Source organism: Trichomycterus rosablanca, chromosome 24 (genome assembly GCF_030014385.1).
Source record: "Trichomycterus rosablanca isolate fTriRos1 chromosome 24, fTriRos1.hap1, whole genome shotgun sequence".
Lineage (NCBI taxonomy): Eukaryota > Metazoa > Chordata > Actinopteri > Siluriformes > Trichomycteridae > Trichomycterus > Trichomycterus rosablanca.
Window position 1 is genome coordinate 16,927,390 of NC_086011.1, and position 26,802 is coordinate 16,954,191.

A 26,802-nucleotide genomic window follows, 5' to 3' on the forward strand; every position below is an offset into this window, starting at 1 on the left:
GTATATATTTAGTGATGCCTACAGCATGTTCATTTACTTTAGATGATCAAAAGTATTTGGACACCTGACCATGAGCTTGTTGGACGTCCAATTAAAAAAAACTAAAGATATTATATTTCAGCTATAACAAAGAGTTTGAAGTATGTCTGTGGGAATTTGTGCACATTCAGACGAAAGAGCATTGGTATGGCTGGGCACAGATGTTGCCCAAGAAAGCCTCAATTGATGTTTCAATTCATTCCAAAGCAGTTCAGCAGGGCTGATCTCTTATTCACCGCTACAACTCTCAGAAATCTACCCTGCCATTTGTTTCTGGTTTTATGTTCTTACTACCCACTCATTTCTTCAGCACTGGTCTAGCTGCCATTGTTCACTGAAATAAACCAGTATGCAGGTGCTTGAATCTCTGAATCAGAGAAGCCGACTTCACCACTTCCACCCAGTCTAAAAACAAAGCTTCTATTTACATCGTACCCAATTATCCCAGTAGAACCATTCCCATCTAAAAGTCCTGGACTTCAATATGATTCCCTACTCAGTAGTTATTAAACCAAGACTCCACTCATATTCTTTTCCATGAACTGTGAACGGATCTCTGCTAAAACCGCTCAGCTAGAAGGTCCGGTAGTTTTTTACATGACTTACCTGGCAGGCATTGTAAAGCAGCTGATGCTCAAACTTCTTGATCCCGAGGATTTGCTGAAACATTTCGTACAGCTGGTCCTTGCTGAGGATGAGCTCGGAGGCGGCGCTGGCCGTCATGCGCTGCTGGTGCTTGCGCAGATCCTCCTCGCCACGGTAGATGGTGTCGAACTTGGCCATCCAGGAGCTGAGTACGGTCTCCTTGCTCAGGCCGTCGATCTCGGGCAGGCTACGCACCCGCTTTTCGATGTGCTTCTTGAAGACGTCGCGCAGGTCGTTGGCCGAGAAGCCGCCGCTCTGGACCACGCGGGACACCCGGTCGCTCTTCAGGAAAACCTGATAACAAGAAAGACAAAAAAGTGTGAGGTTAAATGAACAGGTCATTTCTTTTGGAGAGAATTTAATTCATTCATGTATTGTCTGTTAAACCGTCGCTGTATCCTGGTCAGGGTCACACGGGTACGATTCATTGGCCGAAATACAGTAAACACCCAATCAGGTCACCAGTCCATCACAAGGCACACACAATTGGGGCAATTTTATTAGCTCCAATTGGTCTGGAAGCATGTCTTTGGACTTGTGGGAGGAAATCGGAGCACCCGGGGGAAATCCATGCAGACTAGTTATTAGGAATGTCATTTCTAAACCGCTTTAGATTCACAAATCACGTCCTTTGTCAAATATTGTAAATTACTATCAAGGTCCCTAATTATTATTCAATTTCATTCACTCATGTATTTATTATTTCCTTTTTTTAGTGTGAGTGTGGGAGTGTATTTGTGGCATTTATAAAATAATTGCTTTTATTTGTTTCCTTTTTAATTAAAAGCCTGGAATTAAGTTTACATTGTCTCAGATAAGATTAAATGAGATGAGTAGTGTAAGTGGTTTAGCAGTAACTAAATAGTACTTGTACTGCACAAACCCGCTTCTGCTCACTCCAGCTGTAGTGCATTAATACATGATATTATATTTTCACTTCTTTATTACGTTTTCTCACTCTGGGTTAAACGGTGCTTGACTTGTTATTGATTTGCCACTGTTAAGCATTTTCTTTTTTATTTCCAATTTCATTCATGATGTTATGTCTAAGCCACTTCAGATTTAAACATCACTGGTACCAAACAATCGTCCATAAGTACAAATACATGGAACAGTGGTCTGTTTGCCAGGGTTGGATTAAAACCTAAACTGACACATTAGGCCTAAATTGCTTGTCTGGATGATCAGCTGTAATCCAAAAACCACCAAAAAAAAGAACACATGCAGAACTGACACATGCTGAAGTCCCAAGTCTTTCATTACATACACATCCCTTACAATGATAAGAAAACTTAGGGTGTTGTGATTGGTCGCCCTGTCCAGGATATTCCAGCCTTGTGCCAAGTGTTTTCTGGTAAAACTGACACCGGATAAAGGAACCCTGACAGGATTAAAAATAAAATGCACTGTGGAAGGATTCATTATCAGCCTGGGCTTCATAACACGTTATTAATACTTAATAACCGGGGTTCTGTTTCATTAAAATAAAAATACTTGTAATATCAGGTTTCATTTCTCTCGTTCTTAATTAATGAGATTAAATTAATTAGCCACAAACTCATTTTGTTTGTTTAACAGTGCCAATCATTCTAAAGCTGACTGGATTACAGATCTATTTTATTTTCATTTTTTTAAATATAGTTCTGTCTCCCAATGTGTTATTTTGACTAAAGATTAAATTCATTCATAACACACAGAAAAAAAAAATAAAGAAATGCCATCAAAGGAGAAGAGCCGTGGGAAATGTTGTTGGATTGCTAGCTGCTCTTTCTCAGTCATGTTTCCACATCTGAGGATAAGAAATGAAATGAACAATCATGTTTTTTGTTTTGGTTTTTTGCTGTTTTTTTCCAGTTCAATCACAGTGTTTCCATTTGCTGCGTGTTCGTTCCGTCCGAGGTTGCTTTTCTTGTCCAGCTCTAAGAATGTCCATTTCTTGGCGCTGATATTGTGGGCTAATGACTTGCCCAGCTGGGCACTGGCTTCAGATAAGGCTTCATCAAGACACTGCCCCCACCTTACTGGGCCGGCAGGTTGGCTCGATGGGTAGCACTGTCGCCTCACAGCAAAAAGGTCCCGGGTTTGATTCCCAGGTGGAGCAGTCCGGGTTCATTCTGTGTGGAGTTTGCATGTTTTCCCCGTGTCTGCAATGGTTTCCTCCCACAGTCCAAAAACGGGCAAGTTTACATTTACATTGTAAATTACTTTCAAGATCCCTAATTGTTATTTCATTTCATTTATTCATAATTCACTCATTACTGGGCGGCACGGTGGCTGGGTAGCACTGTCACCTGGGTCCTGGGTTCGATCCCCAGGTGGGGCGGTCCGGGTCCTTTCTGTGTGGAGTTTGTATGTTCTCCCCGTGTCTGCGTGGGTTTCCTCCGGGTGCTCCGGTTTCCTCCCACAGTCCAAAAACATACAGCCAGGCTAATTGGAGACACTGAATTGTCCTATAGGTACCAGCCGCTAGGATGCATAAACCAGTGCATTGTAGTGCTGGTCCCAAGCCCGGATAAATAGGGAGGGTTGTGTCAGGGAGGGCATCCGGCGTAAAAACTGTGCCAAATCAATAATGCAGATCACGATCCGCCGGCAACCCCTAACGGGAGCAGCCGAGGAAATAGATAATTCACTCATTATTCTTTCTTTTCTTTTCAGGGCAAGTGTGGTGGTGTTTCTTTATTTGTGACATTTATTACAGAATTGCTTTTACTTCATTTATTATTTCATTAAAAGCCTGAAGATAAAATGAGATGAGAAGTGTAAGTGGTTTAGCAGTAACTGAATAGTACTTGTACTGCACAAACCCACTCCTGCTCACTCCAGATGTAGTGCATTAATACATGATATTATATTTTCTCTTCTTTATTACGTTTTCTCACTCTGGGTTGAACGGTGCTTGACTTCTCTATGATATCGATTTGCTACAGTGTTATTTTCTTTTTTTATTTTCATGTTCATTTATGATTTCTCAATATCAGCCCACTTTATTTACTAACTATAAGCAGGTAAGGATAAGTTAATCGAGCTATCAATCAATAGCAATGGACTGACGCCCTGTCCAGGTTATTCCTGCCTTACTTCCATTCCCGTTGCATTTACATTACATTACATTTTCAGCATTTAGCGGATGCTCTTATCCAAAGCGACTTACAGTACTGTGACAGTATATTGTCTAAGAATTTGAGGATTAAGGGCCTTGCTCAGGGGCCCAACAATGGCAACCTGGCAGTGGTGGGGCTTGAACCAGTGATTTCTTCATTACTAGTCCATCATCTTAACCACTAGGCTACAACTGCCCTGCCTGTTGCCACCCTATATATGAACGTCTTATAATTATATCTTTTTTGTTCATATTAAGTACAAAGTGTGTACATTTGAATTGGATATTTAAACTGTAATGATATTACAAATAATAAAAAAGAAGTAGTTGCTGTAGTTATGTGGTCTCTTATTGTTTTCATGTATTAAATTAAGTAAAACATATTATAAAATTATTACGCTATATTGTTAAGATTTAAGGCTTGGAGACAAAACAGTGCAGGTCATCGCAATCATCCCAAAAAAGCAGGTAATGATTAGTTAAAACAAAGGGCTTTAAAGATTTGGTGTTAATCCTGAACGAGGACATTAACTAAATTAGGAACTGAGCCTTCGTCTGGTTCTGAGCACCAGGTCATTTCACTGATTAATGTTTTCTCATCTGTCCTAACTGCTGTAAAAAAAACAATGTCTCGTCTGTTCACTTTAAATGCGTTTTGGTTTTTTTGTATGCACGTTAACATTTGGACACATGATTTGCAGATTATATGACGTGTAATATTCCTAATGCCATGTTCAGAACCATACAATAACCATACAATAAGATTCATCTTTGAAAACATTGGGTGCAATGCAGCAACGCACCCCAGACATGACGCCATTCTATCATGAGGCTTCAGCCACTGACTAATAAAGTATAGCCAACCATGTCTGTATGTAGACACCAGACTGGCTGATAGCACCGCTGAGGACAGGAAACCCTGGAACCCAGTGGTAGTGGTCTAACTCAGTTTACCACTGCACCACCCAAGCCACCCAAAAGTAATGAAATAAATAAATAATAAAGGTCAGGGAGTGGTAGCTCAGTGGTTATGGTACTGGACCAGTAACTAGAAGGGTGCTGGTTCAAGCACCACCAAGTTTCCACTGTTGGACCCCTGAGCAAGGCCCTTAGCCCTCCATTGCTTAAACTGAAAGAAATGTAAGAAAAAATGAAAGAAACATTGACAGGTATGTGAGTGTCATGTTTTTTAAGTGTCCCATTTGTCCCAGTTTAAATATAATCAATTCCCAGTATACTCTGGAGGCCTTTACTGGCCACTTGACACCCACACTGACCGAACAGGGTCACAGATTAGCACACCGACTTCTCACAGAGAGTCTTAACCCAAAACCCAGTAGTGGTGACCACACTACGCTCTATATATTCTTCCATCATGTTGACCTGACAGGGAGGAGATTCTGCATTTGTGTATTTGAAGCAGGTTAGTGCGTTTGTGTTTGCAGGTTTTAACACTAAATGTCTGAAAACTTCTTACCTCATAGTAGCTCTGGACGGCGTTGATGAACGCTTCATCTGCTACGATCTGCGTATCTCCGTTCAAGAAGGCCTGGAAGCGATCCTTCACTACCTGTAGCTGCTGTTTACTGATCTACAGAGGAGAGCGAAAAAAAGAAACTTTTTAATAGATCACAGAATCAGAAAGATGACTCAAAGATTTACTTTATTTATCAGATTCCTTGAATTCTCTATGACTCAGGAATACATTAAAAATATCAGAACATAACAGACGCTTGACATATGACAGCAGAACACGAGTCTTAATGTCAAGCTGTTTTCAGCAGACAGCCGAGTTGGAATTCACTTCATTTGCGTTTCATTTGCTGTCAGTAAATCAGTATACTGTAAGAATTGGAAATCTAGGATAAATGTACTTTGTTAAAAGTCACAAACTGCTTTCCATGAATCAATTAAATCTATTAACGGTATCAAAGCTTTTCTAGAAGAGTGGAGGCTATTATAAGCTGAAAAATAAAAGCTCATGGTAAGGTGTCCACATACTTTTAGTCATGTAGTGTATATAGACAGTTAGCTTTTATTCAATAAATCTTTTGTACCAATATTGAGTTCTTTGCCAACCCAAGAGGTCTTCTGCTGCTTCGCGTTGCTGAAACATGAGCGCACCGCAGCGCCTTTCTGCTATTTGAACTCAACAAATTATTAGCATGCTGGGAGCTGGCCTTTTCTCTATGCTAATGATGGAGTGGAGAAATGAGTAATTATAGATTTCATGCTGCCCTCTGCTCTGGTCCTCATCCACTGCAGGCCCTGTTTGTCCTAACCAGTTTAAAGGGCTAATAAGAACCGAGGCCTCGTGTGAGGATGGAGGGAAAGTGTCGATTGTAATTTTAAGGCTGGACTACTGACAGACCTTTCCATGTCCACTATCACACCTCTGCAACTGGTCAGAAATGCAGCCCATGACTGGAAACAACTGGAACACTTTCCATTGTACTGTCAGCCAATGGCAGCTCAGAAGTAAAGATCCTTGCCTAGTAATCTTAAGGCCACCAATCTTTCACTGTTGGACCCCTGAGCAAGGCCCTTCACCCTCAATTGCTTGAATTTGTAAACCAATTGTAAGTTACTTTGGATATACACTGATCAGCCATAACATTAAAACCACCTCCTGTCCATTTTATCAGCTCCACTTACCATATAGAAGCACTTTGTAGTTCTACAATTACTGACTGTAGTCCATCTGTTTCTCTGCATGCTTTGTTAGCCCCCTTACACGCTGTTCTTCACTCACTGTCACTGCTGGACTGAGAATCATCCACAAACCAACAATATCCAGCCAACAGCGCCCCATGGGCAGCGTCCTGTGACCACTGATGAAGGTCTAGAAGATGACCGACTCAAACAGCAGCAATAGATGAGCGATCGTCTCAGACTTTACATCTACAAGGTGGACCGACTAGGTAGGATTGGACAGTGAGTGGACACGCTGCTGTGTCTGATCCACTCATACCAGCACAACACACACTAACACACCACCACCATGTCAGTGTCACTGCAGTGCTGAGAATGATCCACCACCTAAATAATACCTGCTCTGTGGTGGTCCTGTGGGGGTCCTGACCATTGAAGAACAGGGTGAAAGGGGGTTAAAAAAGGTATGCAAAAAAATAGATGGACTACAGTCAGTAATTGTAGAACTACAAAGTGCTTCTATATGGTAAGTGGAGCTGATAAAATGGACAGTGAGTGTAGAAACAAGGAGGTGGTTTAATGTTATGGCTGATCGGTGTACTTCCATCTTTGTACCAATATTTTAGGGAAGGCCTCCTGTTACAGGATACTCGATCAGGGATGGAAAAACTGAGTCAGAATCAGGAACTTAGGATGCAGTTGTGTTGATTTTTTTCTCCCAATCCAAAAAAAACCAGGTGCAAAATATTAAAGATAAAAATTAATTTCACTGAGATATTCATACACTTAAACCTGGCCTAAACTAATAAACAAACTTTAAACTAAACTTCAGTGCATCTCAATTATTGCACCACCATTACAACTCCCACATGCCCAACCAAACAAACTTTTTTTTTTTTTTTTTTTCCTTAAATACTCATGAGGGATTGGACCAAATCAACTACAGGTAACATAGCATTTCCTAAGTTCACCACTATCAAAAAGTCATTGGTCAATGACAAACAAAGACATGGTATAATTATACCGTTACATCAGTTTATATTAATTACATTAAGACAGTGTCACAATCACAATTATATAAGAACCAAACAAAGGATAAAAAAAAAACCCTTCCCCCATAGTTACAAAATAGTCCATTCCCAAAATGGTGGTCCAAGGACTTCAAATCCCATCAACCATCAGTGCTCAGGTCCTTTGACTCCCAGCACAGCTGCCTGCATGCCTGGTACAAACCTGTAAGTTTGTTTGTTTATTAGGATTTTAACGTCATGTTTTACACTTTTGGTTACATTCATGACAGGAAACGGTATTTTATCTTCACACAAGTTTCATCAGTTCACAAGGTTATATCGAACACAGTCATGGACAATCGAGCGTCTTCAATTCACCTCAGTTGCATGTTTTTGGACTGTGGGAGGAAACCGGAGCTCCCGGAGTAAACCCACGCAGACACGGGGAGAACATGCAAACTCCACACAGAAAGGACCCAGACCGCCCCACCGGGGGATCGAACCCAGGACCTTCTTGCTGTGAGGCAACAGTGCTACCCACTAAGCCAACAAAGTAAACTTACTTGAACCAAACCTTTTTTGGTTAAAAATGAACACTACTAACCCTACAAACATTTGTCCCATGTTTTACCCTTATTCCCCTTCAATTACATAATCAGTAAGTGATTTAATAAGTAAATTATTGGGGTGTTTGTACATTACAGTCCATATGACCCTTGAAACAACATTAGCTTTGTTACACCTCCTTTCTGTTCCAGCATTACTCCTCCCTGTATAAAGACGTGGTGTAAAAGAACTTGCCTAAAATTCCAGATGTGACTCAACAACAGAAGGTAAAAGCGTCTCCCTGCCAGACAGCCTTTAATAAATCAAAATGATTCAAAAACAGATGAGGATGATATTCTGACCCCCAGCCTCCCACTTTTACACACTGTGGACGTCTTTCCTCTCTATCTGGATCTGACTCACACTTCTGTGATGTGCTGAACACCAGCTGCTGTGGGCTGGATTTCCCAAACACTTAAAACAAAACCATCATCGTTAGATAGTAGAGTGAGTTCGTCTCACAATCTGTCCAGCACGTGTGGTCATGCTGGAGAGCAGCACATCCTCCATGCGTAATGAGTACACAATATGGACTAAAGTATTGGGACACCCTTCTAATGCTAACAGGTGTAACAAATAAGTTGTATAAAGGAAATAATGTGCATCCAACAGAGAAGCGCAGTTTAAATACACTCCAGTGGTGTGCACAGAGCCATAACCCCACTTAATACATATTGGTATGAAGTAGATTGCTGATTGCATGACATTTTCTCTGATCCACAACAAATGCCTTTTTGAATTGGGCACAAATTCCTACACACACTCCAAAATCCCATAGAAGGCCTTCCCAGAGCTGTAAAATCTTTTATCTATCGTTGACTGTCGTTTTTTATTTATTGTAAGGGACAGTGGTAGCTCAGTGATTAAGCTATTGCACTAGTAATCAGAAGGTTGCTGGTTCAAGCCCCACCACTGCAAAGTTGCCACTGTTGGGCCCCAGAGAAAGGCCCTTGATTGCTCAGAGTGTATTCAGTTATATTTGTATGCCACGTTGGATAACAGTGCCCGCTGAATGCCGTAAATGTTGTAGCCTAGTGGTTAAGGAACTGGACTAGTAATCAAAAGGTCACTGGTTCAAGCCCCACCACTGCCAACTTGCCACTGTGTGGCCCCTGAGTAGGGCCCTTGAAAAACCCTCGATTGCTCAGACCGTATTTGGTCATAATTGTACATCACTTTGGATAAAGCGTCCTCTAAATACTGTATATGTTGTAGCCTAGTGGTTAAGGAACTGGACTAGTAATCAAAAGGTCACTGGTTCAAGCCCCACCAATGCCAACTTGTCACTGCTGGGCCCTTGAGCAGGGCCCTTGAAAAAACGTCAATTGCTCAGACCGTATGTGGTCATAATTGTACGTTGCTTTGGACAACAGTGTCTATTGAATACCGTAAATGTTTTAGCCTAGTGGTTAAGGAACTGGACTAGTAATCAAAAGGTCACTGGTTCAAGCCCTACCACTGCCAGGTTGCCACTGTTGGGCCCTTGAGCAAGGCCCTTAATCATCAGTTGCTTAGACTGTCGATTTATATAAATAGGGCTAGTTTGACTGCACAGAAGAAAAAGTGCATGGAACAGGCGTCTTTTGCCCAGGGTAAATATGAGGCTCTACATACTAACTAAAACAACATTTGTCTTAATAGTGAGATTTTAAAGGAACCACAAACAAGCAGGTCTGCAAGAAACAAGAAGGTGCTGGGACATGGGTGAAGCCAGCTTTAAAACTCAAGTGAGGTTGTGCTGAACTGAATGGCATTAATCCTAGCTGATGAAATTTGTGAAAGCAGTCTGGATGAAAATGCACTTTGCAGAAATACTCAGACTGCCCGAATGACATTTGAGAGTATTGATTAGAATTTTAGCACTTTATATAGATATTTTTATATCAGTCCAGGTCTTGTGTTATTCAGTGATGGGTTAAAGAGGGACTGATGCTGGATTAGCTAATCCTTTGTCCTGCACAAAGCTGAGAGAAACAAAACAAAACAGTAAGCCTTTCATCTGACTGTGTGTATGTGGGGTTAAACGAGTGTGGACAGGTCTACCTCTGCGCCCGTGCCATCTGCTCTCGGCTTTCAAAGCCAAAGTGTGTTAATGCATATGGAAATGATTTTATAACACACAGGTGTGTGTCGCCCGTCCGCATCGTCGCAGCACTCGAAACTGAACCCACATCAACACCTGAATGAAAAGAATCAGACCCAAGGCTGAAACCTCGTCTGCTTTCTTTCTCTCGCTGCATATCGTTAGACGTCTCGCCGGCGGTTAAATGAGGTCCATTACACTCATGCTGGCTCGAGTAATGACAATAAATAGATAAGTCTGTGATGTAGTGAACGCAGCAATTACGTCTCGTCCCTCCCCTCGTTCCCTTCGTAGTGCACTCGTCAGGAGGCCACGACCTTATTGATTAAAGACCAGAAGGGCTGCGGTGCGTGATCTCATACCCTTCGGGGAATCGTGTACAGTCCCTCATGCCTTCCTGGGGTTAGGGGTTAGGGTTAGGGTTGTATAATGAACTATATAGAAGAAGAATGATTCAAACTATCATTTAATGATATCATTTACATTTAGAGGACGCTTTTTAAAAAAGGGCCCAACAGTGACAACCTGGCAACCTTTTTATTACTAGTCCAGCACCTTAACAGCTAGGCTTCAACAGCCCTAACTTAAGCTCTGATTTAAGTAAGTTACAATTATGATTGAATACAGTTGGGCAGTGGTAGGGCCTTGAACCGGCAACCTTCTGATTACTAGTCCAGCCCTAACCTCAGAGTCTTTTACATTTGCAGTTGCTTTTTTTTCAAAGAAACTTACAATACTGTGACAGTATACTGTCTAAGCAATTGAGGGTTAAGGGCCTTGCTCAAGGGCCCAACAGTGACAACCTGGCAATGGTGGGGAATAAACTTGCTTTTCAGCAACTTACAATTATGACTGAATATGACCTGAGTGGTGGGCCTTGAACCGGCAACCTTCTGATTACTAGTAATTACTAGTCCAGTACCCTAACCGCTAAGTCTACATTTACAGCATGTAGCAGGCACACTTGCTCCAAAGCATTTGCTGACTAAATCCAATAAAGTTGGGTAGTGGTGGGCCTTGAACCGGCAACCTTCTGATTACTAGTCCAGCCCTAACCTCAGAGTCTTTTACATTTACAGCATATAGCAGACGCTTTTATCTAAGCAACTTACAGTTATGACTAAATACAGTTGGGTAGTGGTGGGGCTTGAACCGGCAACCTTCTGATTACTAGTCCAGTACCCTAACCGCAGAGTCTTGTACATTTGCAGCATTTAGCAGACGCTTTTATCCAAGCAATGTACAATTATGACTGAATACAGCTGGGTAGTGGTGGGGTTTAAACCGACAACCTTCTGAGTCTTTTACATTTACGCTTGCTCCAAACCATCCGCTGACTGAATCCAAGCAATTGAGGGTTAGGGGCCGTGATCAGGGGCCCGACAGTGGTAACCAGGCAGTGCTGATGCTGTGCAGTAAAGCAGCTGATTTAAACACAGTGAGCCACATTATTTTCAATCCAAATTGGCTTTCAATTTCCATCAGCTGATTTAAAACTGGGAGACACACACACACACACAGTACAATAAATTCTTTACTTAAATCATCACCCGAAGTTGGAAATGTTCCTTCTTCTAGAGTATGTGAAGAGTTTTTAAACTTTTTTGTGGAAAAAACTGAAACAATTAGGTCTGGCATTACTTACTTGGGTATAGATTCTCCACTTCCACCGCCGTGCCCAGGTATGTTTGAAAAGTTTGAGGCTGTTTCAATCTCCGAATTAACAGATTTGGTGCTGAAAACAAAGCCAACAACCTCCCCACTTGATGTGATGCCCCCACAGATAGTTAGGGAGACATTTGATATATTAGGACCTTTTGTCCTGGATATCATTAATACTTCCCTTGCCACTGGTACTGTTCCAGCATGCTTTAAACATGCTGTAGTTACACCTCTGCTCAAAAAGCATAATCTTGATGCTACAGTGGTTAGTAACTATAGGCCGATTTCTAAATTACCATTCTTGGCTAAATTGCTGGAAAAGGTTGTATATTCTCAGCTTTTACCATTTTTGAGTAGAGATGGTATTTTTGAGATTTTTCAATCTGGCTTTAAGTCTATGCACAGCACTGAATCTGCTCTTCTGAAGGTGACAAATGACTTGCTACTTACTGTTGATGAGGGAAATTGTGCCATCCTCATTTTATTGGACCTTAGTTCTGCTTTTGATACTGTTGACCATGACATACTTGTTGGTCGCCTGGAAAAGTGGGTGGGGTTACAGGGAGAGGCCCTGAATTGGTTCATATCTTATTTTAAGAATAGAACCTTTTCAGTGAATATTAGCAGCTATTTCTCTTCTTCTGCTGATGTCTCTTGTGGTGTTCCACAAGGGTCCATACTAGGGCCCCTCCTTTTTTCTCTCTATATGCTGCCATTGGGTCAAATAATTAGGAAGCACAATGTCAGCTTTCACCTGTATGCTGATGACATACAGCTTTATCTTCCCATTAGACCGAATGACAATGGCTCGTTAACATCTCTTAGCAGTTGTCTTGAGGACATAAAGAGGTGGATGGCTGACAATTTTCTTCAGCTGAATGAAAGCAAGTCAGAGGTTATCGTTTTTGGGGGTCCTCATCACATCAATAGTGTCTCCAATAACCTTGGTCACTTGTCTACATGTGTCAAAACATCTGTGAGAAATCTTGGTGTTATCTTTGACTCTGACCTCCGATTTGATAAACAAATCAACTCTGTGGTAAGGAATAGCTTCTTCCAGCTCAGAAATATTGCGAAGATTAAGCCTTTTCTCTGCTATTCTGACCTGGAAAAAGTTATTCATGCATTCATTTCTGCAAGAATTGACTACTGTAATTCTCTGTATATTGGGATTAGTCAGTCTCTGTTGCGGCGCTTGCAGGTAGTCCAGAATGCAGCAGCAAGGTTACTGACTAATACCAAGAAAAGAAACCATATTACACCAGTCCTTGCCTCACTACATTGGCTGCCTGTTCAGCACAGGATTCATTTTAAAGTGCTTTTATTTGTTTTTAAAGCGCTTAATGGTCAAGCCCCGGCTTATCTCAGTGGTATGCTTTCTCCCGCAACCGCACAGCGATCTTTAAGATCAGCCACTCAGAATTTGTTGACTGTTCCTAGGGCTCGTTTGAAGCTAAAAGGTGATCGTGCATTTGCAGTTTATGCTCCGAGGCTATGGAACACTCTACCTCCTAATATTCGACAAGCACCTTCGGCCGCTGTTTTTAAATCACTCCTAAAAACATACCTTTATAAGCTGGCATTTGAACAGTGAGGAGCTGTGTTAATTTTAATTGTTTAGTCTATTTGTATTTGTTTTATTTTGTCTCTTACTCTGTATTTTTATTTGGTTCTTACTTTTTTAATATAATGTTGTGTTATGTATGCTTATTCGATGTACAGCACTTTGGTCAACGTAAGTTGTTTTAAGAGTGCTTTATAAATAAAATTTACTTACTTACTTACTTACACACACATGCACTCATTCAACCTGAGATCCACCTCGAACCTGCCTGGCCTGTGGTTACTATAGAAACAGACAACTCATGGGTAGTAATTTACTATCTCTTACACACACACACATGCACACACACACACACACTGGTCTGCATAGCATACAACGTTGGCTAACGTCAGCTCAAGCAACTAAATCCTCACTCATTTTAAAAGGAAAGAGTGGGGGAGGGACTGAGGGGGTGGAAATCCTACACATGAGTCGAAATCCCTTCCTGCATTGTTGCTGCACAGCTGATGGATGAAATGTGAATGAACACTTTGAAAGTCACTATACAATGCTTTGGTGTCATATTAATGCACCCACACACACACACACTCCATTCTGACACAAGAATATGCATTCACTTATTTTGATTTTAACGTCATGTTCTACACACCCCGATTACATCAAGGACAGGACGGGTAGTTACTGGTTACTCAAGATTCATCAGCTCCACCTGGGAATCGAACCCAGGACCTTCTTGCTGTGAGGTGAAAGTGCTATCCAAAGAGCCACCGTGTCTCCCAATATGTATTCATAAACAAAACATAATTTTATTTCATTATCATCAACCGCTTCATCCATTAGGGTCGAGGCAGGCCTGGGTTCACTGGGGAATACTGGGCATGAGGCAGGAATACCCTGGACAGGGTGCCAAGCCATCGAACCCTGTTCAGTATTGGGCATAGAGTATCAGAGTATCATGCACTGCTATCCATGAATCAACCATCTCTCATGCGTGTGCCTCGACCAGCCAGCAGAGGCCGCAATTGCAGCTGCAACGAGAAACCCAACACACCATTCCTCCCTCAGACAGGTTTAAAAACACGTATTAAAAACCTGTGTGAATGTTCTACCTGCGAATTATCAAACCAATCGTGCTGACAGGAATGTTGAAGGTGTTTGTTGTTTGGTTTTTAAGCAATAGAACACGAGAGGGAGTGTGTTATCGTGAATAACATCACGGCTGTGATTTGGTCGCAGGCACGAGCCGAAGCCGTGATGTTATTCGCGATAACACATGACCTCAAGTGTCCTACTGCTTTTATACAGTTTTTACAAAATAAAGAAAGAAAATAAATCAAAGCCCTGAATTTCATATTGAATATGCTTTAATATTGACAATACCTTTTGCCAAAAAGTAGTTCCACAACGAATGAGTTGCTGCTATGCAACGGTAAAAATTCCCTACCCTGCCTTAACACAGTAGGCTAAAAAAGGCATATAGTTTAACACTACAAAGTAATGCTAGTTTAGAATAAAAAATAATAAGCAAAGATGAAAGGAAAAGGAGAAAAAGCTAAAAATAAAATTAATTAAGAATTAAAAGATAGAATTTAGGACGAATGTTATCTGAAAGTGATCCATTTGATCAATTTCTGGATGTATGAGCACAAATAGGCCTACAAAACAACCGGCGGCTTGTGTGCATGAAGCTTGTCGTTACTGGCAAAGCGTCAGCGGAGTAATACAGTTGTGGTGTGAAAAGGCGTGTTAGAACGCTTCTCAACCAATCAGATTGTAAGGTCGGAACTAACTGTTGTATAACCATAAATATACAAGCCCCATTTCTGAAAAAGTTAGGACATTATGTAACATGCAAAAAGCATCTGTGATTCATTAAAGTATTTTCTGTTTCTGTCAGTTGCAGAAAAGACCAGAAACTCTCTGCCACATGCTGCTTCCCCTAAAGCATCGTCACTAAAAATATTCCTTTCATTAATGTTCACTCTGCTGTGTTTTTTTCCTTAATGAACCCTCTTTGGGCTTCTTTATGCTCCATGATGCATTACATTCACTTCTGTTAGACAGGTGATCTGAAAAACGTCTAATGAAGACTGGAGATGAAGCCTGTCCCGATCAGAAGGCCGTTGCGTTCTTTTCATTAGGGTTTCTTTTTTTTGCTCAATTTTAGGAGAAGCTTTGGATGCCATGTAGTCCTGCCTGTGGACCAGATTCCTTCAAACCAGCCACTACAATACATTTTTCTCATCCAAAAGCAAATAAGACAAGAAGGTGTGCAGGTGGTGCACAGCTCCAGGATCCTGGTAACCTGTATTTGATCCTCCCCTTCAGTTACTGTTTATAAAGAGATGTGTCATGATGTGCCTTACTCTGGACTGGACTGTGCTAACTGCATCCTTTGTTATCTCTAGGTACTTTGGATTACTCCCACTTCCCCCAAAAAAAACATAAATTAAATGCCTGCTTCTGGTTACCATCTGTGAAGAATTTTGCTTGTTCTCTCAGACTCTATGTGGGTTTCCTACACCTTCCAAAAGGCAGAAGGTAGACTGGCTGCTCTAAATTGCATCGCGAGTGAGAATAAATCTTTGCTATTCAGTTGCTATAATAATCATCTGTTTGTTCAGTTGCACAGTCATCATTTCTCTCTGCTATAAATAGATTGTTTACTATCCGCATGTTCATTCATGATAAATCGCCTAATTAAAAGGCCTATTCAGGGAATATTAATGTCCTGTGCGTATTTATCCAAATTAATGACTTAACACTGCAAACACAAATAACGCAGCCTGCCGAGGATTCGTCTGATTAAGCCAGGTCAGCACGATCTGAAACAGAGTTTTTCTGGACAGAACGTGTAGGTGTATTATGTGCAAATACGGATCCGTGTGTGTAATTCTGCACAGCATTGTGTGTTTTTGATATGCAGTTGGATTCGTGGGTGTCTTGACTAAATTGGGATTGGATTGGATTAGATTGGACTTCTGACACTTTTTGGGGAATTGGTTCTTTATTGAGGGGGATGTTGATCATAGTTATGCAGGCTTTACATCACCGTGGGCTTGAAGGCATATGAGGAGGTACAAAAGCCGCTGTTTTGTATTTTTACCAGATGGGGGTTATTTCCTACACTATAACCTTTAAGCCAGTGGGAAACCTTTAAGATGTTGAAAAGCCAGTGCAATGATGGTATAGTGACTAAGGAACTGGACTACTTACACCGACCTCAAAGTTGATGTTTGAAGCAGGAAAAATGGACGAGTGTGAGGATTTGAGCGAGTTTGACAAGGGCCAAACTGTGATGGCTAGACGACTGGGTCAGAGCATCTCCAAAACTGCAGCTCTTGTGGGGTGTTCCCGGTCTGCAGTGGTCAGTATCTATCAAAAGTGCTCCAAGGAAGGAACAGTGGTAAACCGGCGACAGGGTCATGGGCGACCAAGGCTCATTGATGCACGTGGGGAGCGAAGGCTGGCCCGTGTGGTCCGATCCAACAGATGAGCTACTGTAGCTCAAACTGCTGAAGAAGTTCATGCTGGTTCTGATAGAAAGGTGTCAGAATGGGGCCAACACAATATTAGGAAGGTGGTCTTAATGTCTGCTAAATGCCAAAAATGTTAATGTAATCTTCATAAATCCTGTCACCTGTCAGTGTTATTCCAATAACAAGCATGTATATAAAAAAAGGATCTCCCTCAACTCTAATGAATGTAAACTCTCTCTCTCTCTCACACACACACACACACACACACACACACACACACACCTTTGTTAGGCTGTTTCACAGTGCCAGCTGTGAGTTGATGGTTGACAGGATTTTAAAAGCTGTCAGCTGTGAAGAAAGAAACCAAAAGAAACCAGAGCGGATTGTACAATTCTCTCGCTGACAGTGCAATGGGACTTTCTGTTTGTGTGTGTGTGTGTGTGTGTGTGTGTGTGTACTATTAAGCCTGGTACCTAAGTGTAATTGACTAAATAAGCTTACAAATTAAACTAGGTAACCCGGCTGATGAGGTAACTAAGTGAGTACATCCTTCCTTTTTACAGAGGATTGTATGGTTGTTGTATAACTTTAAATGAATTGTTGTTTTAGAAACCTTGTTTAGAGATGTTAATGAAAATCCTGTACATCAATCCAGCCATCTATTTATCCATCTAATCCAATCACCCATCTTTTCATTCAACTTCTTACGTCTATTTAACCATTTATCCATAATCCAACATCTATCCATCCATCCAGCCAATCAACATTAAACATTCAAACAGCATTCTAATATCCAACATCACATATTTAACATACTCTCCATCCAGCTGCCTAATCATACATGTAATCTTTTACCAAACCATACAGTCGTACACAAACCTTCCGACGATCCTCGTCACATTCCACTGACATTTACATTTGCGGCATTTAGCAGACGCCTTTATCCAAAGCGACTTACTTACTAGGTAGCCTAGTGAGTAGAGCTTTGGGCTAGGCAAGGCCCTTAACCCTGTCTGCTCCAGGTGTGCCATACAATGGCTGACCCTGCGCTCTGACCCCAGCTTCCAAACAAGCTGGGATACGCAAAGTAAGAATTCCGTTGTGTTGTACACATGTATATGTATATATGACAAATAAAGGCATTCACGTGCAACGTCAAGTAAGAGGTAAAGTCCCAAGTAAGGTTGAATCACTGCTCTCAGGTCTATTCTCCAACCAACACGGGTTCAGTTTCAAAAGGCACCAATTGCATCATGGGTCATGGTGAACCAGTGTGTCGGGGCACTTTTATGCTCTGTACATTATGTTCATCTCCATTAAACACCCTTCAGTCATGATTGCAGCATTGCTCTCTGTTCTTGCACTACAGGTTACTCTAAAAATGATGAAGTGCTTCTGTGAGGAGCATTGATTTCTCCTCAACCTTTTTTCAGTGTTCGTGCAGTGCCAAGGTCCTGATGGGAAATTTTCCTATTACAGATTTACTCTTAGGCCAAATGGCTGTATGTGTGCAAGTGGAAAAACATCTTCTGTTACACAACTCACATATCTGCAAAACGTGAGGTATTTATTTACTTATTAGGATTTTATTGTCACATTTTACACAATTTGATTACATTCATGACAGGAACATGTAGTTACTGCTACACAAAATTCATCAGTTCAAGTCACGGACAATTTTGTATCTCTAATTCACCTCAATTGCACGTCTTTGGACACGTCTTTGGAAACTGGAGTTCCCAGAGGAAACCCACACAGACACGGAGGAGAACATGCAAACTCCACACAGTAAGGATCCAGATCGCTCCACCTGGGAGTCAAACCCAGGACCTTCTTGCTGTTTGGCGACAGTGCTACCCACCGAGCCACCGTCCACCCAAAACCTTGTGAAGACACAGTGATACACAAGTCACTAAAATCCTGACAGATTCTGTGTTAGTGCATTTGTGTCCATGTGAACGCTGTTTAAAAGGCTGAGGTGCTAATTCCGCCACTTAAGCCCCTGTTACATTGCACCCTAGAGTATAATAAGCTACGCATCCAAATCCACAACTACCCGTAACGTTCCTAATGTGCCATTGTCCGTAATTGGAGACATCAACAGGATGATGGTGATGGCTCTGTGCAGGCCACCGGAGACACTCCACTGGAGACAGCCTTGTCGAACCTTGTCTTTACGAACCCTTGCTGTTTCTGAGACACTTCAGATCAGTCTGGTGGCCTCACTCAGGCCTTCATGTCTGCCCATATCCTTCTGAATTCAGCTACAGGTCATGTCTAGTCTCAAGAGCAGTTTACATGTACAGACTGGGGTCCGTATGTAAGGTAAACCCCAAAGTTCAGTACTCAGGACCGCATACATACATGACCAAGCATACCAAAAGCACCAAACTTAGGGGTCTAAACAGGCCAACAAGTGAGAAAATCCCTAAATCTTTGCATCTTCTGTAACGTCTTCCTTGATCTAAGCTTTATTGCTGTTCTGTTTCACGGCTCCTGTTTGGATTCCTCGCATTAGCACACAATCTGCTCAGTGCTTTCCAGTAGATACGACCAACATCTGTTTGCCACTGCAGTTTTATTGCTCTGAGCTTCTGGGCTTATAGTACAACTGCGTTTTTATGGCATGTTTTTACGGCACGCGTCCTAAGCTCCCGAGATAAAGTCTGGTCCATTCGGAAGAAAGCGGCACTCTGAGGAATGTTGCTTCGCCAAATGTGACTTTTTAGATTTAAGCTACGCATTAACCAGAGTGACAGGCTGACATTTATTCCGGGTTCTCAGGACTCATGCTGATGTGAGGCATCCACCCCACCAGATCTTGAGCTTGTTGACATGGACATTCCATAATCTACTGGCATTAATATAGAGTTTTCCCTTTATTGAGGCCATATCAGATGATTTTGACATGTATCTGTGAGAATTTGTGCACATTTAGGTGCCTTTTTCTCATAGCTTGAGCCCAGAAGACATAAGCCAGTCGTGAAGAACACTACATAGACGTTTGGGATCATCACTTGCATTCACCCCAAGCGCTTAGCGTTTAAGAGAGCCCAGAATTTCAATCAAACCCACTCGTTAATTGTTCTTCTTCATCTCTTACACCTGAATCATATTACAGCCCGTGCTTTATAATTGGCGTGTCGGCTTTGATGTTGTTCAGACAACGGGGCTGATTAGCATATCTCATCAAACACACAATAAAGGATCACTCGCTCTGTATTAGACCTTATATCGGATCATAATCTGAAACGCATCTCCTGTCACTGAACACATTTTCTTCATAGAAATCAGTAAAACAGAGGATTAAAATATCATGTGAGCAAATAAGGTCTTAACAAAGCTGCCACCTTGACTTTTATGATCTCAGACTCTTATAGAAAAGCAGCAAACGTTGGTAGGAACTTGTTAATGTTTGTTTATTAGGATTTTAACATCATGTTTTACACTTTGGTTACATTCATGACAGGAACGGTAGTTACTCATTACACACAAGGTTCATCAGTTCACAAGTTTATATCAAACACAGTCATGGATAATTTAGTTTCCAATTCACCTCACTTGCACATCTTCGGACTGTGGGAGTAAAACAGAGCACCCGGAGGAAACCCACACGGACCATGTATAGGCCACTCATTTTAATTGTTTTTTTTGTTTATTTACTTGTTTACAAGACACAGAGAAATTAAAGCTAAGCGAGGTATAGCTTTATAGGTACAGTAATTATGCTGTGCTTCTAACTGATGGAAAAATAATATTTTACATATATAATTATATATATTTTTGTATTTTGCTAGTGTACTGTAAAGTGCTGTTAAATGTTGAGCTCATTAACAGTGGTCAGATAGAACACAGAAACTAAAAGGAATCTCATCTGCACTTCAACAATCTACATTTCATACCACACCCTGCCAGTACTAAGTAGTATGTCTAAGTAGTGCATCACCAACAGTATATTTTCACATAAATGCAATTAGTCCCAGAGTGCACCGTCTTCCCAAGATAAAACATCAACACAACAAGCAAGAACTCCCACATGAGACGAGATAAAACAGACATGCTGCTGGGTCTCTGATCATCACTACTGAGAACATATGATCAGAGTAACCATAAGCTAGTACGTAAGTACTTGGCGGCTGATGGAAACTGAACCTCCAGGATTTGTACTGGAGTTGAGCCCAGTGCTTTTACCCTTGGGAAAGAATAGCAGATTATACCAGTGCTTTGAAACATCTATACAAGCACAAAATCAAATGGTAAGCATTCACACTGAGAATTCCACTTGTTTGCTGAATTTTCAGGCCATCTGTACTCATTATCAGCTGTGATTATAACCAGCCATTGCAATGACTTTCCCCAGAGGGTAATCTCATCACAGATCAAGGCTGGCTCCTCTGCATTATCCAAATGGAAACCAGGCATTGTCAAAGCACCGGCATATCTGTTCTAAACATCTTGTTTCACCAGAGGAGTCCTGATAAATAATGAAACCACTCAATAAGTCCCACAAGGCGTGTTTCAGTCCCCCAGCGTGCCGCCGCCCCAACATAAAAACATGACAATAACAAGCAAGAACTCCCAGGTGAGAATAAGTCAGGGTGACGGTGGTTCCAGCACCACCCCCATACATACTGGGTACGAGGCGGAATAAAACCCTGGACTTACATTTTCACTCTCTCATTCATGGTAAATTTGTCAGGGTCATGGTTGGTCCAATCCATCTCAGGGCATCACAGACTCACCAGTTTACTCACTCACTCACTCACTCACTCAGACCTATAGACTGAAATCTGTGTAGACATGCAGAGAACATGCTAAACTCTGTTTTGCCAAACACAGGGCAAAGTCCGGTGGTAACATGATACAGTTACAGTTAAACATGCAAAAGATTGGACATCATTCTGTGGCATTTTGGTGTGCCCAATCTTTTGCATGTTTAACTGTAACTGTATCATGTTACCACCGGACTTTGCCCTGTGTTTGGCAGAACAGAGTTCTCTGCATGTCCACTGACTTCAGGTTGTAGGTTTAAGTGAGTGAGTGAGTAAACTGGTGGGTCTGCAATGCCCTGAGATGGATTGGTACCCAGTCCAAGGACCAACCATGACCCTGACAAATTGGTTAATTAAAATAAATAGAAAATAAATAAATAATTTTTATTGGTAATTTTAAATGTATTGTATGTGATTTAAGATCATGTCTGTGCCAGCTTTTATCTAGAAGAGAAATTCGATTAAACTGATGCAGCCTGGTATCTGTTGATCTTCACCTGCTCAGATCTCATCATGGAGTCTCTGCTGTGTTTCATCAGAAGCCCGAATACTTGAAATGATCTCAGGTGTATCGTCTCATCTCGGGTTTCTCTCCTAGGCCAGAAATACAGCATGCCTCATCTCGCGCTACAGACGGTGTTTAAGAGAACACGGTCCCGAGGGGCGCGCAGGTGGCGCAGCGCTCTGATATGCTGGCTCACGGTGGCGAAGTATTCAACTCTCGAGTTCAAATCTCGGCAGGTGTTAGATACATATATTGGGACACCCCTTCTAATTTTTACATTTGCTTCAAACTTTGCAGCAACAGTTTAGGGAAGGCCTTGTTCTGCTCCAGCATGACTGTGCCCCTGTGCACAAAGCGAGCTCTATAAAGACAGGAAGAAAAGCTCGATTTAAAGATACTCCAGTGGCCTGCACAGAGCCCTGACCTCAGCCGGACCAAACAGCTCTGGAAGTAAACTATGTGCCATATGAAATGCCATATGTATGCGAACACCTGATTATAAGCTTGTTGCACATCTTATTTCAAGCCATGGGCAAAAAATATAGAGTTTTCTAATCCCACTTCCTTTATTTCCTAAAATAGTCTCCACTCTTCCACTGTAAGATCAGGTGTTTGGCTCAGAATCAATCTAAATCTTTTCAGTGATTCAGTGATTGAATCTGTATAGAAAAGACTGAACGCACAGCCTGTTCATCTTGGAGTACATGGCATGAGAAACAAAAATAGACCATCTATTCTGGTTCTAGTTAAGTCCACTTGGCCACTCAAACAATAAAGACAATCACTGGGGTGGAAAGGTTTAATCAAGCCTAATTTAACCAATCTAATTATACCGGCCATCTCTGGTGGGATCAATAATCAGACAGGACTGATGGAGCCCCTCGGGTCTGCTGTGGAAAGCTTTAAACATGTAGATTTGTTCTATTAACGTCGGTCTGTTTTAGAATGACGTATCGAAGCAACTGGTGAATGCTGAAGTGCCTTCCAGAGAAAGCGCACGTTTTTAATGTTTTTCCACCCGAAAATCGATAATTGATGCATTTGTTCGTTTAGAAAATGTTTCTTTGCTTGCTTCATCAAGTTTACAGATGGCGTCTCCACCCAAACATTCATTAAGCATCTGCACCGCTGCAAGATGTTTCTTTACCCTGTAAACATTCCCAGAAAAGATGCAAAGAACGGATGATTGTAGATCAGAATCAGGCCATTTTCCCCCCAAAATATGCAGTCAGCAATTGCCCCATTATTATATCCCCCAAAAGCCTCTCTAAACACACACAAACACACTCCTTTGTTTGTACAGCTAAGGTCAAAAGTTTACATACATAGATAGTCAGGTGGGTTTTGCACAATAGTGTGAGTTCCAAGGTCTTGGGTTCAGGCCCTGCCTCCAACTTATGTCTATGGGAAGCATGTTCTCCCTGTGTCTGAGTGTTTTCTCTGTATGTTGGTTTTCTACCAACTTGCTAAAACATGCAGAAGGTATTTTGCCATGCCAGTCTTGGAATTATTTCTACAATTGTTCATTTTCTGTGACTGAATGACTGGAACACACACTTCTTTATCCAAACATCTTCCAAATATACTGGGCCAAAACTATACAAACAGCAACCTAGATGATCAGTTTATTTAATGTCATTCAGCTTTGGAGCATGACTTCTCAGTTCTTGTTTAGTAATTGTGATTGAGTACAGCTGATTACTTCTTTGTGTCCATATAGTAGGGTGGGTTTTGCACATTAGCGTGAGTTCCAAGGTCTTGGGTTCAAGCCCTGCCTCCAATTTCTGTCTATGAGAAGCATGTTCTCCCTGTGTCGGTGTGTTTTCTCTGTACGCTGGTCTGGTTTCCTGCTACCTTGCAAAAACATGTGGAAGGTATTTTGCTTACTTTAAATTGTCCCTGGGTGTAAGTGAGTAAATATGTAAGTGAGTGATGCCCTGTGATGAATAGGTGACCTGCCCAGATTGTAGTATTAGACACAGAACAACCATGATCTTGATAAAGCAGCTAAAGAAAATTAATAATTTATATTGTTTAAACCTCTAAAGGTGGATTTTGCAATATAGCGTGAGTTCCAAGGTCTTGGGTTCAAGCCCTGCCTCCAATTTCTGTCTATGAGAAGCATGTTCTCCCTGTGTCGGTGTGTTTTCTCTGTACGCTGGTCTGGTTTCCTGCTACCTTGCAAAAACATGTGGAAGGTATTTTGCTTACTTTAAATTCTCCCTGGATGTAAGTGAGTAAATATGTGAGTGAGTGATGCCCTGTGATGGATAGGTGACCTGCCCAGATTGTAGTATTAGACACAGAACAACCATGATCTTGATAAAGCAGTTAAAGAAAATGTTTTTTCTACCCTATAAACATTGTAATGTTTCTCCACACCCGTGTTGGATGATCTTTCCCCACCCTATAAAAGAAACTATTCAATGCAGGGTGGGATGCGAAATTCAGATCAAAGTAAATCTCATAATGCATTTGGTTTTGGGAAGCTTTCTTCTCCACAGCAATCTGTTGCATGCATGGTAACCTTTTACCTGGGCACAGTTCTTACCTTCTGCTGCCGCCGGGCCATGTCGGTGGGCTGCTTGGCGTTAAACGGATAGGCGATGCATCTCATGACGAACACATAAAGCTGCAGCCTTTTCTTCCTCACCTCTTCCTCTCTTTGCAGTTTCTCCACATCGTCCTTCTCCTTGTCTCCGGCGGCTGCGGGTCCGGGACTGGAGGGCCGCACATGGGCGCCGCGGCTCGGCTGTAAGCCGCCTGCGCTCTGGCCGCTCCGGCTTGGTGGGACTCGGGCACTTGAGGGCGATTTTGGAGTAGCTGCTGATGTCGCTGCTGGAGCTTTGCGCTCCTCTTCCACTACCTCATCCTCCTCCTCGCTGGATGATGGGTCCAACATGATGGGTGGAAGTTTTTACAAAAATCTGAGGAACAGGTTACAAAGCAGGAGCGTTTTCACTCAGAGATCAGAGATGCGCTTGAGGAAAAGTGTGACTTGGTGCTCCATAAAAGCTTAAAACTTCATTCCTAGGAATGCAAATATTTTTAAATAAGGAAATCTTTTAATAAAAGTCACTTTTGTTGGTCCAGTCTGGAATAAACTGTTCCTGTCAGACTCACGCCGACTAACTGTTGCTTTTCTTCGCGTTTTGCTCCGATTTCGGCGCTCTGTTCGTCGCTTTTCCTATAAAAAATTTTAAAACAAAGAACTTAAACATCTTATTTTATTCCTTTTTTACTGTTTTGTCATCCATCCTGTATTTCTTTGTGCTGTTCCAGCTGCGCTTTGGCGACTAACATCCGCTGATGCCGAGAAAAAAAGCTCTTCTGGGCGCTGACCGTGGTCCTGAATAGCAGGACGCGTCTCAAATACAAATGTAGTGTACTACATAGTGTGTACACGCCCATTCTCACGCATCATATGTAGTTCACATGTATAGTGTACCAGAAGTTGTTTTGAATACTGCCATGAATTGCTGAAACACTCGGGATGAATTCTAAATACGCATCTACGTGGAAACAAGTGCACTACAACTGCTGTAGAAGCTGTGATGTTGTAACCTATATAGTGCACATATGTAGTGTACATGGTGTTATTTGGAATGAAGCCATACTATTGGCTGTGGAGGAGGGGGTTTTACTCAACGGGGATTTTAAACGCTGAGAATCAAAGTCGCTAAGCAACAGCTAACAAACGGCGCAATGCTGCGAGTTTATGATGTAGAATTAGAAACTGTAAAGCTACAAAATCATAAAAATACACATTTATCTTTGGTTTACAAAAACAAAAACAAGGTTTGCAGACCAGACTTATACACAATAGTCACAATGCTTTGCAGAATAGAACAAATCTGCTAGGAACACTGAGCTACTTTAGAAAACAATAATAAAAATCACCTCAAAATAACTCCAATGCAAATAAATTAAATGTTAGATTATGTGAAATGTACAGACACATTGTTACCTGGATTATCTTCATTATTTTAGGGATCAATAAACCATTCCTTTATCAATAAAACATTCCTTTATTATTATCTAAATATATATGGTCTTCAACAAGACGTTGCAGTATGTATGTGGGAATTTGTGCCCATTCTATTTTATTTATTTATTTATTTATTTATTAGGATTTTAATGTCATGTTTTACACACTTTGGCTACATTCATGACAGAAACGGTATTTACTCGTTAATATCCAATTCACCTCACTTGGATGTTTTTGGACTGTGGGAGGAAACCGGAGCTCCTGGAGGAAACCTGGGAAGAACATGCAAACTCCACACAGAAAGGACCCTGACCACCCGTCCAGATAATCGAACCCAGGACCTTCTTGCTATAAGGCGACAGTGCTACCCACTGAGCCACCATAGTGCCCTCGGGCCCATTCAGTCAAAAGAGCATTCGTATGGCTGAGCATTGATGTTCGACAAGAAAGCCTCAATTAATGTTCCAGATCCTGATGCCAAAGTGCTTTCATAAATCAAAGTTTAATTCATATCTTTATAGACCTTTTTGTGAACAGGGGCACAGTCATGCTGGAACAGAAAATGGCCTGTCCTACATCCCTAAACTGTTGCTGGAAAGTTTTTATTTTATAATCGATGTCCCAATACTTTTGGCCATATAGCGTATATATATTTTTCACAATCACTCTTAAAATATTTGGGAGATAGACAAAC

General features: G+C 41.5%; 1 protein-coding gene across 2 annotated transcripts in view; it reads right to left on the reverse strand.

Annotated features, from left to right (window-relative positions):
* The window catches only part of cadpsa (Ca2+-dependent activator protein for secretion a), a 92,151-nt gene extending 67,025 nt beyond the window's left edge, over positions 1-25,126 (reverse strand). For both annotated transcript variants that reach the window (XM_062987137.1, XM_062987136.1), the window contains exons 1-3: positions 24,672-25,126; positions 5,265-5,378; positions 646-978 (exon numbers count right to left, since the gene is read on the reverse strand). In XM_062987137.1, the coding sequence (XP_062843207.1) occupies positions 646-978; positions 5,265-5,378; positions 24,672-25,022 (798 nt within the window). In that variant the 5' untranslated portion in view covers positions 25,023-25,126. The remainder of the gene's footprint in view (positions 1-645; positions 979-5,264; positions 5,379-24,671) is intronic.
* Positions 25,127-26,802: the final 1,676 nt, after the last annotated feature.